Here is a 17,563-nt window from a genome sequence, read left to right as displayed (position 1 = left end):
AACGTACTTCAAAACATAGCACGTGCGAGACAATTAATATTCTCATTGTTAGCGCGGGCTATTTTCTTATTCGACATCTAGCGTCAAGTAGCGAATTTATCAGAACTGCTAGGTACTTGAAAATAGATGTCGCGACGAACGAAAAGTCTAATGCTCAACAATTAGCTAATATTATAACCGAATTAACCGAAACTCTATTTTCAACTCCTACAACCCAATACTAATATTAGTTGTAAATTGTTTTAGCAATACATTTTTCGTCAGTCGCATCGCAACTCTTGTGACATCTGCGGGCTAAACACGGTCACATTTTTATCGTCTGTCACCATGCCTGTCACGTTCTAACAAGTATGTAAGTGTGAAAGTGACAGGGATAGTGACAAGTAATAAAAATACAACCATGCCGCCACCGCTGGTGTCAAGTAGCGGTACTGATAAATCCACTACTTGACGCTAGATGCTACGCTAGATGTCGACTACGAAATAACCCGCGTTTTGGTAAGAGAACTGATGTATGGAGTTAGCTCTCTATGCTTACATATTTCTCAATGATTGAAACAGAGGCCGCTGGGTGACTGTCATTGTACCTACTTGGGCTACTTGTTCACTTGTCTTGGTAGGTGTACATTTAGCACTCATCTAGGGAAAGTGTGCTGTAGAGTAATCGTTTCAAATATTAGTATGTAGTGTAGTTACGCCTAATAATATCGATTCGATACCGACAAAGTGCCAAAAATATGTATACATGACCTTATTGCCCATATATTAAGGTAGTGTATTTATGGCACTTTGTCCGTATCGATATTTTTAGATGGGACTGTAAGGACTGTACTTACCCGATTAGTGATTTATAATGTGGGGCAGATACACTTATTATAACTGACCTTAGAAATCTTTGGAGGTACCTAGGATTCCCTAGTATCGATGGCAAAACAAACGAATTTATTTTAGGTGGCTTGCCATCGGAGAAGGGTCCTTAGGCTTTTTGTTCTCTGACGGAAAGAGTACATAGAGTTAACTAATGTATTAGCACACATAAAACATACCTACCTACAGATTAAACAGTTGTAATGGTACTTACATATTTATACTTATGTCACGTCTCCGACATTCTTAAATTGATATTAGTAAACATCGCTTCGGAACAAAGTACCTTTCTAAGTATATTAGTATACAATACAATAAGGAAAATGACGACAACACCAGAATACCGCACGTGCCTGAGGGCGCTCCCGTACCTACTAATTTAGTGTATTAGCACCACCGCTTACAACCTGCAAACACTGTATTATAACTGACCTTAGAAAAAAATGTTGTCATATCTTTTTTATTGAACGTTCACGGTAGGACAACTCCCGCCTTCCCTTGCTCATTAATGCATCCTGTATGGTTAGGAAAAAAGGTAGTATGTACACATCGTCTCTCTAATTCAAAATTGCAGCAGCAGCCTAATCAATTTATAAACTTACCGAAAATATGTACTTACCCGATTTATGAATGATGATTAGATTAAATTACTTATCACGTGCCAATACCAATACCTTATCTTATACACATCATCATGTGTAGGTAAGACAGTGGCATTAATAATCGGATCAATTGTATGAAAATGTTATCTATAAACTACTTAAGTCTCCCAACGAACATAAATAAAATATTCATTAAACAAACTTAACTAGAAAATAAATAATACCTACTCTCTTTACAATCATTCGTTGCAAATCAAGTCATTGTTCATAGGCGGTTTTTAATTTAACCCTTATTCATAAAACTTTACGAGCCTGAATTAGTTAAATTATGTTTTATCCCTTTCTTATAAATACATACTAAAGTTAAAATGACTTCGGGCTTGTAATGTGTTTATGAATAACGCCATCATTGTCAGTGCTTGCTATTTAGTATTGAATCAAGGGGTAAAGTTGAAAAAGCATACAATACTTAACTGGCAACTTGACGCCACGAAGAGGCGCCTGTGCACGTAGCTTAACAAGAATAAAAAACAAATATATTTTTCGAAGGTATATAAAATATACCAAAAGGTATTTAGCGCCAAAATTACAAACATATTGGTTTCCGTGCTCCAACCTATAGAACACGAACTGCATCCCTGTTCGCGGTGCCTGCTGCGTCGAGTAACGCCGGAGTCCGTGCCCCGCTTCGCAGAATGTGTCAAATGTACAATAACGACCTAGTCTCGGTTGACATTTTTAACAATAGTCGTGCAAATTTCAAACTTAAAGTAAATTTACTGTTATGAAGCATTACGTACTTCCGAAGTTCATCTTAATTTAAGTAGGAACTTTTGGCCTAATATAAACTTAGTCTTATATTTAACATTGTATATGTGTAGTCCCTCGTTTTGCTTTTTAATGTTATATATGTTTGAATCTTGTCAGCACTGTAACTACTAATATTATCGTCAGTGTAATAATATTAGTTTAGTACCTATTTTACTAACATTTTATACCTCAATCCGAAGGCAATGCCACTTATAAATTATTAGTTTATAAATCCTAGTGGGAATTGTCTCAGGATGTAGGTTGCACTTTTATAATGTAAAAACCAATATCCTCTTTTCTGTATCATCTGCCTATGTCTGTTTTTTTCCCCAATAAAGAAAATAAAATAAAATAAAAGCCGCCGGCTGGAAAAGTTTCGCGATGACAATTATATAAAAGCGTCAATATGCTAACCTTTTTTAGCAACTGTCAGAAATAGCCATTTAGTTTGACATATATATATTTTCGGTTATGTCAGTTGTATATAAATAAAATAGCTAGTTTATATTATCGATAAACCAGCAACACGAAATTGAAACCAAATTTGCAGTTAATAGTGTAAGGCCACAAGGCGATGCTGTCAAATTTCTTGAACAGCTGACGCCACAATCACTTGCTAAACTACAATTTATAGTAAACGTAAGTATGATGATATCAAGGTCGATGTGGTGAATACCCGCTTCTAAGAAAGAACGTCGTAGGACTCGCAGGGCAAGAACTCACGTATTTGTATAGTAGGTCGCTCAGACATAGTCAGAAAGGAACAGCTTCCCTCTATCTGCTGTACCGACATCCTGAACGGGAGTGTTGTACGTATTATAAGTAATATAAGTAATAGTAAGCAAAGTGTGATATTGTGAACTACTTACCTTTTATTTTGCTACACCCTTCCCAGGGTCCATGTATGTAACATATATTGGTATGCAAATAAAAATCTCTATCTCTCTATCTATCTAATAAATATGGGAACAAAGTACAAAGGAAAAGCGATGAGCTTGTACACGGTCTTCCTTACATTGACCTTGGAAATTATTGTAGTCTACCCAGCTTCTAGCTCAGCGGTTCCTAACCTGGGGATAATTACCCCCGAAGGGGTAAAACTGGTATTTACGGGGGTAATAAGCTCAATTAAATATAACAGAAATTAGACCTGTAAGAAAGAATATAGGTATTGATATATATTGGGAGTAGGGGTAAAATCGGGTTTCCTAGTTAGTCATAGGGGTGGCAGAACTGAAAAGGTTAGGAACCACTGTCTAGCTCTATTGATATATTTTTAAAATGCACACTACACTACTACTGATGGGTTTAAATTAGGCCGAAAAGTAGTATTCGGGGTATAAAAATGTGTTTAAAAGTGCTGAAATTCATGAATCAGCTTAACAGCATTTTAGTTTTAAAACCTGATCTTTATGTAAGTATTTTTTTTTTTTTTAAGTATTATATTAATAATCTCGTCGTTATATATCGATACTCAAATATAAATTCAAGTCAAATGTAGGTAACGTAAATTCAAATCGGAATTTCTTCACAACCTTTCATTTCAAAAATGGCCTTCTATCGAGTTGAATTGCTATTTGTTCCCTCTCCTAATTTTTCAGGTGTATTAAAGTTTTAGCAATTTGTAAAACAGTTTGTATATTAAGACACCTCACGGGACTAGTCATATCCGTATTAGCCATAGATGATTGGACAAAACCATTACGTTACTGCTGAAAACTACACGATATCGTCCCCTATGTGTATGACAAAGGCATAACAATGTAAAAAAACCCTAGAATTGACGCATTTACCTTAGTCAGCTCCTAAGGTAAAGAAATATGAAGACAATAAATTCAGCCACCTACAGTGCATACAACCAGTTTGATGTCACGTTTTCGAGCGAACTCTCGTTTTTTTTTGTACCTCAGGGTATTTCCCATACAATTATGTGTTTTATTAAGTTTTTAATTTGCGTTTAGCCAAATACAAGGCGGATTTTATTTTTGTCTAAAAGTTTTCCATTGTAGCAAATTGTTTGTGTAGTAATTAAGTGAAGATTTATCCGACACAATGTTAATAAACAGGTAAACTTGCACTTTAACACTGCGGCCTTGGCCTCCATTACTTTTTGTCCGATGTTAAGTCACAAAGATCATACTTATAAAACCTAATAAAATACTTGTGCGTTGTAGTCAACTAAATACATCATTATGCTGAGACAAGCTGCTATTTAATATTTTTTGTTTCTAAAAACATATTCAAATATTGTATTTTTTTTATTCATCAAGATTACTTTCTATTTTTTACATTACCTAGGTATTTGATGATTTTCTAATAATGTGTTTCTAATTGATGGTGAATAAAACTTTTGTTATTTATAATGTCTATTTTAAATTATCGTCAAGTAGTCGAGTTGGTAAAGCTCTACAATTTCTAGTGAATTAATGAAATTATTTAAGATACATTAGTTATGCACAGTGCTGGACAGCGGACAGCTTCCTAGCGAAAAATACTTATTCAGATCCGTAACATCCAATCTAAACGCCGTTTTGCCTACACAAAATTCATAACTTGGCAAGTGTGCTGCGTCTTACACAATGCAAAATTAATGGTTCCATAAAAAATAGAGTCGTAAATTATTGTGCATCCATAAACAGTAAGTTGCTTGTTGCACAGTTGTCGAAATCAGCGCTGTTGGATTGGCGTCGTGATCGCGGCGGTGGTCGTGGCCGCGCTGGTGGCCGTGCTAGTGGTGCAGCCGTGGGCAGAGGACGGCAGCCACGCACGGTTCGCGCGCGCCGCCGTCGCCGCCAATGGACACGAGTGCGCCGCTATCGGACGGTGAGACCTGCTTGTGGGCTTATGTGGTAGTGATGCAGAAGACGGGAGCCACACACGGTTCGCGAACGCCGCCGTCGCCGCCAACGAACACGCACGAGTGCGCCGCTATCGGACGGTGAGACCTGTTTGTGAGCTGCTTATGTGTTAATGATGCAGAAGACGGGAGCCACGCACGGTTCATGCGCGCCGCCGTCGCCGCCAATGGACATGAGTGCGTTGCTATCGGACGGTGAGACCTGTTTGAGGGCTTGTGTGCTAATGATGCAGAAGACGGGAGCCACGCACGGTTCACGCGCGCCGCCGTCGCCGCCAATGGACACGAGTGCGCCACACTCGGACGGTGAGTTACTGCTTGTAAAAAAAAAACAGCCAAGAGCATGGCGGGCCATGCTCAATGTCCCTACATTGAGGCCATTGAGGTATATGATACCTACTTAATAATAGCCCCCGTTTATTGGCTATTATTAAGTAGGTATCATATTATACATTACAAGTTTACAAGCATAAGGGACAAAATGACTAAGGGAATACCTTCGCAGCGCTTCGCTTTGTACGTCTTTTGCCTAAGAAGAGAAGATTGACCGATCTAGATGGACCGATATGTTCGCTGTAGTTTTAATTGAATGTATTTATTAAGCTTTTGTTTCACGACTTTTTTCATATTTTTTGGACTCATGGTTCAAAAGTTAGAGGAGGTTAAATTTTTTTCGGAGCGATTATATCCGAAAGTTTTTACTTTATCGGAAAATGGTTTTTGGAGACCTTTATTTTAAAATACCTATATCCAAGATGCCCCACACTATTGGAACAATTTTTTTTTATGAGAGGTACCCTAAAATGAAACTAAGGGTTTCTAGGTGACTACCTTGGGTGTCTAGGTGGGTTTCTTGCGAGCCAAATATCATCCTCGTCGAAATAGAAATATAAACCAAACAGTTACCAATAGGCAATAATTTGCGTTATATCACTCGTAAACATACAAACACAGCTAAACATAGGTACAATCAGCACCTCTGTTTATCTCATGGAGCATCTGTACCTAAATAGGTATGTGTCTAGCCTTCGAATGTCTTCTCTAAAATTACAATGCCAGTAACGCGATCATGTTTATGTCGGATTAATAGCAATCGTAGTCTTATGTACCGAAAGATAAATATATGCCAGCAAATAACGACCGCTTCATGTACTATTTAGAACATTACAACTCGCCACGGTACCAGCCTCTTTAAACCATTTTTCCAGCTCGATACTTGAGAAGAACGGGAGCGCCGTCGACGCAGCAATCGCAACACTCTTCTGCGAGGGTCTAGGCTGCGCACAATGTATGGGCTTGGGCGGTGGCTTCTTGGCCACTGTGTACGACGCGAACACGCGACGGGTGCGGGTCATCAACGCGCGCGAGCGGGCGCCGCTCGCCACTACGCTCAACATGTACGACAACGCGTCCTCCACAGTCGGCGGTCTCGCGATCGCCGTTCCGGGAGAGCTGCGAGGGTAAGCATAAGCTGTGATCTTATACCTTAGTTATGTGATCTTATACGTCGCAAATTAGATACGTAACGTAGTACTTACGGAGTAGATACGTAAGCTAGCTATAGGGAGCGCATGAACTGTAGGAGGCAGCACAGGAGCCGTCAGATTTTTGGCGCGAGGCGTAAATTTGATGTTTATTGTTCCGATGTAGCCCACAAGATGGCAGAGCCTACTATGCACAAGAAAACACGTGACGTGTAAATGTACATGTTTATGATTCCGATTCAGGCCACAAGATGGCAGACCCTCCAACGCGCACGGTCCCTATCCTCCGATAAGCGACAACTTTGATGAGATGGGTTTGTTGCTTTGTCTTGTTGAACTGGTCCGACTAACATAACAATAAAAAAGTTATATTCTAGTGTGCGTTTACCTACATAGTGGTCAAACAATGCCGTGCAAGGCTACATATTTTCATTGCATGTCACACTCTGATTGAAGCAAACATTAGCGAACAAACTATATCAATTATGTCGTGTTGTCACAATTCTGTACAAAAGGGAAAATGCAACTATAGGCATCCTCCTCATCGTAGCGCTTTTCTCGGTTGCATCCTAAAGAAGCCCATGTTTTATAAGAATTCGCACAAGCACAACTTTTTACGAACCTAGAGGAACAACTAGTCCTTATTGCAATTTATTCTTGTTTCCTCACAATGTTTAACTTTACCGATAAAGTTCCAAAAAACTCATTGTTGGTACGTCCCTAGGTTTGACTCACGACAACATCCTATTGGGAAGCCTTGTCACGAAGAGGCTCACTTTACAGCTCAGCTAACAACACTTTAAATACGCCTTGGCATATACATATAACTGGGATAAACAATTACGTTTAGGTGTGTCCGTAAAATCCGTCCATGTTGATTCAAATTAGAATGAACACCCACGTTAAGACATTTAAAACGGCATTGACCTGTCGAACGTCTTCATCTGATTTGTGATTTAGATTCCTACAAATATATAGTAAGTAGGTAACACAGGTAACAAAATTAAGATTAAATTGCCGTAAGTACTAACGAGAACCTGGTATTTCAAGAACACCAAAGAAATAAATAATCATAGGTTTTAATTTTTCATCCACATTAGATTATTCCAATTAATATTTCTCGTTGGTCTCTCTTATTTATTTATATAAACATTATTGCACAAAATACGAAAAATAACATTATTTTTCGTATTTTGTGCATACAAATGGCGGACTTAATTATTAACTTATATGTAACTATGGTTAAGCCTTGTCATAGATACTAGATAAAACAGTTGAAGATGAGACGTTAAATCAAAGCGCGGCGCGGTCACTGTAAATAGACTTGGACTTTTACTTATGAAGTGTATTTTTTCAGCTACGGCGAATTATATCGAGTATACGGCCGCTTGCCTTGGGCGGAGCTGGTCCGTCCAACAGCCGAGCTTTGCCGGAAGGGCCACCGCGTGACCGAATACATGGGCCGAGTGCTGGGGACCTACAGCGACAGGATCAAGGCGCAGCCGTCCATGAGGTGAGACAACAGAACTTGCCGTGCTGGCACGTCCACAGCCGAACTCATCGGCAGGGTAATGGAGCGAGTGCTAACCTACAGCGACAATTCCGTATGAAGGGCCACTGAGTGACTGAATACATGGGCTGCGTGCTGGGGACCTACAGCGACAACGCGTAGCCAGCCATACATACCTATAAGTCGAGACAATTGAATAGGCAATATACCGTCTACATGAGCTCTTAAGTTATCTTACACGCAATCGATCTCTCAATCGCATTAAAAAAGCATGGTACTTTATTTACCTATAATGAATATCTCCCAATTATTTATTTTAGCATGTGTAGGTAATATATAAGTATTATAACAATAAAATACCGCGGTGTATCTGTACCACTATCAAGGGAACTCTGAACTACGCTGCGGACGGACCGACAATCAAACATAGAACTATAATGGTTCCTTATTGACTATAGAGGATACAATTAAAAAAAACCGGGTAAGTGCGAGTCGGACTCACGCACCGAGGGTTTCGTACAAACCTGTAGGTATATATTATTATATGATTTAACTAAAAATTTACGGTTTTAGCAATTTTGCCTTTATCTGGGCTATAAGACGTTGCTTCGTACCAAATTTCAAGATTCTGAGTTCACGGGAAGTACTCTGTAGGTTTTGATTCCCTTGAGAGTGTCGAAAATCTGCGGAAATTTGCGGTGCGGCATAAACGGCTGTATCTTTTGATTGCGTTGCCTTAGAAGTTTCATTTTTTCACATTTCCAAGGGACAGTGGACCTGAGTATTTGATATAAATTCCAGCTTGATACCTCTACGCGTTCTTGAGAAAAAGGGTCTTGACAGACAGACAGACGGACGGACGGACAACAAAGTGATCCTATAAGGGTTCCGTTTTTTTCCTTTTGAGGTACGGAACCTTAAAAAGTAGCCAGCTTGTTATGACCTAAACATTTTCGTCTCGCAGCGAATTGTACGTGAATCCAGCGACGAACGAAGTATACAAGGAGGGCGACACGATCGTGGAGCCGACGCTGGCGCGGACGCTAGACGTGATCGCGGCGGAGGGTCCGGAGGCGATGCACAACGGCTCGCTCACCGCCGCGCTCGTCCGCGACATCGAGCGCTTCGGCGGCATTATCACGGAGGAGGACATGAGGGAATACAGGTACCAGTTTGTAATTTAACCTCCTCTCTTCTCTCCTTATATTGTTGTTACAGTCCTTATTCTCAAGCGAAATGTACCTGCATGAGAATTGACCACGAAAATTGAAAATCGAAATTTCGTTATCTACATTTCTTTCATACTTGTGTATTCGTGCGATAGAGAGGCAAACAGATGAACAAACGAAATACACGAAGAACGAAGTGTACAAAGAGCGACACGCTGGCGCGGACGCTAAGCGTGATCGCGGAGGAGGGTCCAGCCAGAGGCGATTCACTAAGATAAAAAGATAATATTTACTTCATTTAAAAATATCCAAAATGATGACAATCATAATTCATAATACACTTTAATAGTACTTAAATACAGTAAATATACAAATATATACATATGGTTTTAAAAACCAAACTATGTTTAGGTAGGTACGTAACATTACATATAAAAATCTTGTAAGCAATAATTGTAACTCTAACAAATTTTACTTAACTTAATACTTGTATCTTAGGCATTTCGTGTTATTAGGTTAATGTATTATAACTTAGGTGCTCATTGGGCAAAAACAATAAAGATTATATTAGTAACAAAAACGTATGTCATTATTTAAATACCTAACTTTGTAGCTCAAGCAATAAGCGGGACAACCAAATGCTACCCTAAGTAACAGAATGATTATTTATAACAAACAATAGGTAGGTAAAGTGAGTGAACTATGTTATACAAATAGCATCTGGTGACATAACTATTTTTAGGGAAAAAGTGACTTCAAATATTTTTTAATACTATTGCTATACTTACCGCTCTAGGCACCTTCATAAGTTCATAGTCTATAGAACTTAAATATCTATATAGTTTACACATTTTTCCTCGCTTAGCAGTGCTCGTCTCCGGTTTTATGGTTGGGCGGTTTCTTAAAGCGCTGACATGAGGCTCACTCCTTGCACACTCCTTGATGCTGTGCCCTCTGCCCTGACGATCCACGATATCCACATGTGGGCTCTGTATCTCTGCAGAACTTTGCCGAATGTCCATATTGCTGACAAAAATAGCATAAAGTCAAAAGGGTAAAGTCTAGTACAGGGCAGCAAGGCCAATTGATTATACACGCTGTAGCTATATAAGCATTCTCCTGATTCATTGTCGCTTTCATACCGCGAACATGTAGTTTGCGGGCTTCGGGCTTGATTAGGTTTTGGACCAATTTTATAGCACAATTAACGGCTCTGAGGCCAATCCAAAAAAGTTACATTGTGACATCATACGAGTAGCATTTCGCCTGTGTCCGTACATGCATTGGCGCGAGCGTGACGCACGGGCGATTGACATCATTTTGATATCACAATGTTAGTTTGAGTTGGCCTCTCGCTCTCTGCTGCGCTCGTCCGCAACATCGATCGCTACGGCGGCATCATCAGAAGGACATGAGGAGACAGGTAAAGTTAAAACAATTTCGAACTTAAATTTCTTAATCCCTCCTTAATTTCTTAGAATCGAAATTAACTCTGATACTGAAATTCGAGTCCTTGTTTTATCGTGGTATGCAACTGCATAATTGAGAATGGTGTACGAGAAGTACCTAAGATGTAAACTGGAGTTGTATACTTACTATGGATACGATGGGTCCACGGAAGAACCAAAAAGTAAATTTTTGACTAGGGTTTCTGCTCGAGAATGTGAGGCGAGAAATCTCGAGAAATTTGTCCTTTGTCGAGACGGGAAGAAAAACTCAATTTCTCGAGAATGCTCGAGAAATGAATCTCTTGCAATAAGTAAAATAAAAACATCTCATTTGTCTGTCCGTCCGTTCGTCCGTTTGTCTGTCAAGACCCTTTACCTCGGGAACGCGCATGGAGGTATCGAGTTTAAATTAAAATCATATTCTCAGGTCTACAGTTCCTTAAACCTGTGAAAAAATCTTACTTCCAAGTTACAATGTAAAAAAAGATACGGACGCGATTGTGATTTGATTGTGAGCGGTGCTACAATTACAACAGCAAAAAAAAACAAACATAAACATGCTATACTATGTCTAAAATAAAATTAAAAAAAAAAGACGATACATACATATTTTATGAAGCTAATAAATAAATACATTAAGAATCTTTCATTCTGCTAGTAAAGAAAGCACGTAATGATTTTTTGAAAGCGAACTTATTTGGCGCATTTTTGATGTTAAAAGGCTATCCACCACATATTTCCAAAGAATTTTGGTCTTACTTTAAGATAAGATAAAATAAAATGTATTATTTTAAACTTATGCCGCTAAAATTTATTCTTTTAAACTTTGGCACAGTCGCCGTCAGGTATACTGGAGCTGCCTCCAGTGCCTTGATAATAGAGGCGTGTTCAGATATTTCTGAGCACCTTGGCCGCTCCGATGTATCTGTCGGTGATTGTACATATTTTGTAAATAATCCCGAAAAGTTATATTTGATCGGCCTAGACGAAACTCGAAATAAGTTAACCGCCCCTTAGTTCCACACTGTTCTTCGTATTCGCCTCGAAGACTATATGTATTCAATAAAGTAGCGTAAACTTCTCATAACAGTTCGTCAGTCATTAAGCATTGAAGAATAACGAGGAAGAAAATAATTGGCATTGAAATATGTGTCGTTTCCAAGCAAAAAGTCCCACTTTGTCGCTTGCCATAAGGACGCGTTGACAGTTTATTCGTATAAAGATTCTCGTCCTTATTGTAAGCGAAAAAGTGGCACCTTAATACATAATTTTTTCACGTTAGGAAACATTGTGGGACCTTTAACTAGACTTCAACACATATAGCTGATTAAAATGATTAATGAAAACAACCATGGTGGCATTTGACAACAACCATTAAACCTTGTCAAACGATCATGCAATCTAATCTATATTTATTAGGTCAGCTTTCAATTCTAGTATTTATCACAATTTAATTAACAATGGTCTGTCCATAGGGTGCAGTGGCAAGAGCCAATATCGGTGAAGCTGTCCGATCAGCACACGCTGTATTCGGTGCCGCTGCCCGGCTCCGGCTCCGTGCTAGCGTTCATCCTCAACATGCTGGCCGGGTGGGTCGGTGGCGAGGCCGCGCCGCAGGCCTCCGGCCTCTACTACCATCGCGTCATCGAGGCCTTCAAGTACGCGTACGCCAAGCGCACTGGCCTCGGGGACGCTTCACGATCCGACCTCACCTATTCCGTCACTGAGGTAACATACAAAAAACATATTTGACAGAGAAAATGACGTAGTAGGTTAAAACGTAGTGATTATATGCTCTTTGTAGTAGGTCTTTGTTTTCTGCCTACAGTATTTATATCTCCAGCCTTCGAGAATTCTTCGATTAATTTTGTATGATTTTCACGCGCTGGTATTTCTACGTGGATAATACCTACTTAGATCTGCTGATTTTTGACATATTACCTGATGTACCTACCTGGGGTACCTATGTATAAAAGAACGACTATATAAATTATTTAATTATTCACTGAGAATCCAAACTTTTGGATATTTTGGATATAACCTCAAATGAAGTACCTATGTCTGACCGAATATGTAGCATGTACTTAAAGATGTTTATTATTCTTACCTGCATCATGCAAAAAATGCCAGGAACCGTGTGAGACTTCATTAAAACATTAAGTTCGAACGTCAGAGATATGAATGACATAAAATAAACTGGTATCTATTTCATTTCAGCTGGAACGCAACCTGTCCGATGCCGACTGGGCCCGCGCCTTCCGCGACCAAGTGAACGACGATCACACTTTCAACGACTGGAGGCACTACGGTGCGCTGTTCGAGGGCGCCGACGACCACGGCACTGCGCAGATCGTCGTTATAGCTCCGGATGGCAGCGCCGTCGCTGCCACAAGCACCATCAACTACATGTGAGTTATATGAATGACACACGTTCTTTCGACTTGAGACACTATGGCGCGCTGTTCGATGGCGCGAACAATAGCACTCTTAATTACATGTGAGCTAGAACTGATAAATAAGATTAACTTGCATATCAAAAGCAAAAAGACAGGAGGGAGCTCGGCATGGTGTAGATCTGCATACTGCCCGATGTTAGAGCAATGTCTAGAATAGAATAAGTTTAGAAAAATTGAATATTGTGGAAAGAAGTAAGTATTACCACAAATATTCTTATGACTATGGCTGGCAGACAAGCAGACACAGAGTTAATCCCATAAGTGTTCTAATATAACTAATTTTCCGAACAGAGAAGAAATATCAAACTGTCCTAATAATGCATTTCTCCTGCACAGTTGGGGCAGCCAGCGCCGATCAACAAGCCTCGGCATAATGCTGAACAATGAGATGGACGACTTCGCGATCCCAAGCCACGAGTCGGCGTACGGCATGCCGCCGTCGCCCGCCAACATGTTAGCGCCGGGTCTGCAGCCCCTGAGTTCCATGGTGCCCAGCATCGTGCTCAATCAGCGAGGTGAAGTCGATCTGATACTGGGGGCCGCAGGTGGAACCAAGATAACTACCCAAGTTGCGATGGTAAGTGACTTAATAGCTAATGCCACGTTAACGCCGGGGCTACATCCCCTGCATTGTGCTGAAACAGCGAGGGGAAATTGATTTGGTATTGGGGCTGCCGGTGGAAGCAAGATCACGACCCAAGTTGCGATGGTAAATAACTATTAGCTACGTTAGCGCCGGGGCTACAGCCCCTGAGTTCCATGGTGCCCAGTATCGTGCTGAAATAGCCAGGGGAGTTGATTTGGTACTGGGGGCCGCCGGCGGAAGTAGTGATTTTCTACTATACGCAAGTTGCTTTAGAGCCAAACTTCGCGTACGGCATGCCGCCGTCCCCTGCCAACGTTAGTTGCCAAGCGGACCCCAGGATCCCATGAGCCTTGGCAAAACGCCGGGACAACGCGAGGAAGATGTACCTACTCTCTCTCATCTTAGCGTTTATACGGTACATCTAGACATTTGAATAACTTTCCTTCCATATTGATAAACCACCGGACATATTTAGCACGCTACATCAAACAAGGTTATTCACCTACTTACAATAACTACCATTGCATGAATGGAGATCTCACCATGAAATTTGTAAATAAAGCGTGAAGCAAAATGTATTCTTATATTCGGTAACATCGGATTACGTGTACGACGTAAATGAAATACTTAACATTTGAATTGTTCGGATTTAGTATGTTATGAATTTCATGCTGCTATTGTGACTTGTGTATCCACTAGTACTTATTATGTGTTACAATAATAATTATTGTTCCTAATTTAAGACGTACTATTCTCGACCATAGTTATATAAACTAGTCAATGATACTTAGTTTGCTAAGCCTGAGTATAATACCTATATCACGTAGTAATAATGGGAACTATGATATCTAATGATCTTACTTTTTCCTATTTCAGACAGTGATAAACACCATCCTCGAGGGCAGCTCTCTCCCTGAAGTCATGAACCGGCCGCGCCTTCATCATCAGCTCATGCCCATGGAAGTTGAGCATGAACATGATTTCAATGCGGTAACTGTCTAATTTATTTACCTTATCCGACAGACAATATTATTAGGCTGTAGGTATATCGCGATAAAGGACTCAACCAGGGCTCGGAACCGGTATTGAAATACCTGTTAATATCGTTCCAAAACAGTTATATTTTATCTTTCATTAAAAACCAGTTAATTGATGGAACGCGAACTAAAAAAATCGTTTAAGGCCCTAACCGGTAAAAAGAGAGAACGAAATTTTATGGTGGCGATATAATATCGGTTACTCTCATCTCTCGGAGACTCTCGGTTAAACTCATTGCCATAGATGAAAGAGACAGCAATACTTACTCGTTCTATCTTGCTACGATAAATTGAATAGGTACAGCCAGCATCAAAAGTAGCGGATCAAACAAGGTCTCAAAAGTATCTACCATTCTGTAATAACTTAACAAACAGTGATGGTTTTATATCTAGAACAATCAAGACTGTAAAATATATACTTTTGAATGAAAATTTTAGGGATTTATCTATATTTGGAAAAGTTATCCGGGATGTCAGATACTTTTGGCGCGTTATTTCATCCCCTAATATTGATTAAATTGAATATGAATTGAATTAAATTTAACGAAATGAGAACATGTTTGTCATAAACCGTTATCACAAAAGCTCCTTAACCGGAAACCGAAAACGAAATCCTTGTCGGGAGCGAAAAAAAAACGGGGTTGAATGAACGAAACCCGTTTTTTTTTTTTTTTACTCTCATCTGCCATCGGCTTTCTTACCCATAATCAGGTTGTATGTATGTGTCTATAAATGTCTTTTTCCAGGTGGTGGTCCATTAACCACCATTCCTTTATGTGAAGACAGGGGGTGGGTTATTTTCTCTGGTCTAGTTCCAAGATCTGCCATCTTTTGAGTCTTGTGATGTTACTGTTGTCGTTTTCATAGGTCTCTGGCAAGTTCGTTCTCATGATTTGTGAGCCTTTCCTTATATTTCTTTGAGCTATTTACTTCCTCTTTGATGGTTGGTATATGTAGGTATTCATGTATTTTTTTATTACGGATAAACCAAGGTGCACAAGATATTGTTCTGAGAGCAATATTCTGGAATCTTTGCAGGATCTCGAGGTTAGAATTGCTCGCTGAACCCCAGAGTTGTATACCATACGTCCATGATAGGTTTTATAATACATTTGTATACCAAAAGTTTGTTACTGAGCGTCAGAGGGGACTGTCTTCCTATTAGCCATAGTAAGCGCTTAAATTGTATGCTAGCTTCATTTTTCTATACTTTGGTGTGATTGGCCCAAGTGAGCCTCCTATCTAGGTGGAGTCTCGTTTTCGTAAGGTAAATGTTATTTGGAGTAACTTTGATGTGCTAGCCTTGATTCTCCATTTTTCAAGGCACTGGTCGATTTTTTGCAGGTGTCTTTGCTGTCTTTATATATAACATTTACATTTACATTAACACTGTCATAGGCACAAAAGTAAGATGCAAGGCACGTGGCGTTATATAGTATCGAGTTTAATTCTCTTAAAATAGCATGCATTTTCATTGTATTTCATTAGAACTATTACAAAACAAAGCTATCCGAGCAAAACAACGTATCTGTATATCTTACCTAAGATCGCAGTCGACTCTACTATGCCAACGATCAAGGTTAGGCGTCGTGACATTAATTCTTTTTTTAACAAGTAGGCCTAGGTCGGGACCTTTTAAACAGACACGGTTCACCTATGTGTCGCGCGTCCCCATTGCAATTGCTCTAACAATAGCAGTCATCTACATACCTACAAACCTATGTAAACCTACATATTATATGTACCTCAGACGTCAGAATCCGAAAAGAGAAGTATACCACGATTACCACGTGATCGTCCATGCAAAAAGAGAAAACATGTTTCCACTTTTAAATATTTTCCATTCTCCATGATTTGTAGTATGTTATTGATACAATGGTTTATAGGATTTTTCTTTTTTTAAGTTTGAAACCATAAACTGATTTCATCAAAGTGATTTGTTAAGATTTAGTTAGTGGATACCGTCGTAGAAAAATTATTGTTATTTCGTTACGTTAAAAACGCCATTCTTCCCTCTTAAATTCTACCAATTTAAGAGGGAATGTCTACTTCTGTTAATGCAATTTTCATCACACTTGCTCGAAAAAGATCTTATTTCAAGCAGGTGTACTGAAGGACAAAGGCCTATATTGTGGATTGTGAAAAAAAAAAGCTATAACTCCCTAGGGAGTTAGATAGATAGATAGAAGATAGAATACTCTTTATTGGCACACCTCAGTAAAAATATACAAGAAAAATAAACAATTGATTAAATTTAGAGGCAGACAACAGGCGGTCTTATCGCTATAACTTTATAGCTAGTTATAACTTTTTTTTTAATTATGTCACGAATTCATAGAAACCACATAGTGTAAATGAGTTTTACTTTAAAAATACTGCCGTTAATAATTTAATATGTTTGTTTATGTTTAAAAATATTTAATTTGATTAATTTAACAGCAGTTTAAAATATTTTTTCAATCGTGGCTGAATGCCAAATAGGTCTGTGCCTTCGATACCTAACCAGTCAAAGAATGACAATATGGCGGACGAATGTTTGGAATGTCACCGTATTTAAGAATTATTTCGCTTTAAATTTAGTTTTTTCTTCGCAAGTGTGATGAAAAACATTGTGTGTAACTCCGGGGGTAAGAATATTGCATCCAAAATATCACTTACCTCCCTCGTTGCACAATTTACTATTGTATGACCTAGTCCACGGGTGCGGATCCGAACCGCCGACCTATTTTGTGCGGGC

The 17,563-nt window shown here is 39.3% G+C and overlaps 1 protein-coding gene across 4 annotated transcripts in view; it reads left to right on the top strand.

The window, feature by feature from the left end:
- LOC133524169 (glutathione hydrolase 1 proenzyme-like) overlaps positions 1 to 17,563 on the top strand; it is a 31,470-nt gene that overhangs the window by 9,533 nt on the left and 4,374 nt on the right. Inside the window, exons 1-9 of one of the 4 annotated variants that reach the window (XM_061860037.1) lie at positions 2,730 to 2,918; positions 4,938 to 5,102; positions 6,345 to 6,596; positions 7,978 to 8,133; positions 9,095 to 9,295; positions 12,223 to 12,475; positions 12,965 to 13,155; positions 13,540 to 13,780; positions 14,666 to 14,779. In XM_061860037.1, the coding sequence (XP_061716021.1) occupies positions 6,427 to 6,596; positions 7,978 to 8,133; positions 9,095 to 9,295; positions 12,223 to 12,475; positions 12,965 to 13,155; positions 13,540 to 13,780; positions 14,666 to 14,779 (1,326 nt within the window). In that variant the 5' untranslated portion in view covers positions 2,730 to 2,918; positions 4,938 to 5,102; positions 6,345 to 6,426. Of the gene's footprint in view, positions 1 to 2,729; positions 2,919 to 3,742; positions 4,346 to 4,937; positions 5,103 to 5,200; positions 5,218 to 6,344; positions 6,597 to 7,977; positions 8,134 to 9,094; positions 9,296 to 12,222; positions 12,476 to 12,964; positions 13,156 to 13,539; positions 13,781 to 14,665; positions 14,780 to 17,563 lie in introns of those variants that run through there. The other 3 variants (XM_061860035.1, XM_061860036.1, XM_061860038.1) reach the window with 3 other exon arrangements.

The sequence above is a fragment of the Cydia pomonella genome, chromosome 13, assembly GCF_033807575.1.
Source record: "Cydia pomonella isolate Wapato2018A chromosome 13, ilCydPomo1, whole genome shotgun sequence".
In the NCBI taxonomy this organism is placed as follows: Eukaryota; Metazoa; Arthropoda; class Insecta; order Lepidoptera; family Tortricidae; genus Cydia; species Cydia pomonella.
The sequence above is the reverse complement of the archived record's forward strand: the minus strand, read 5'-3'. Positions and strand labels throughout refer to the sequence as shown.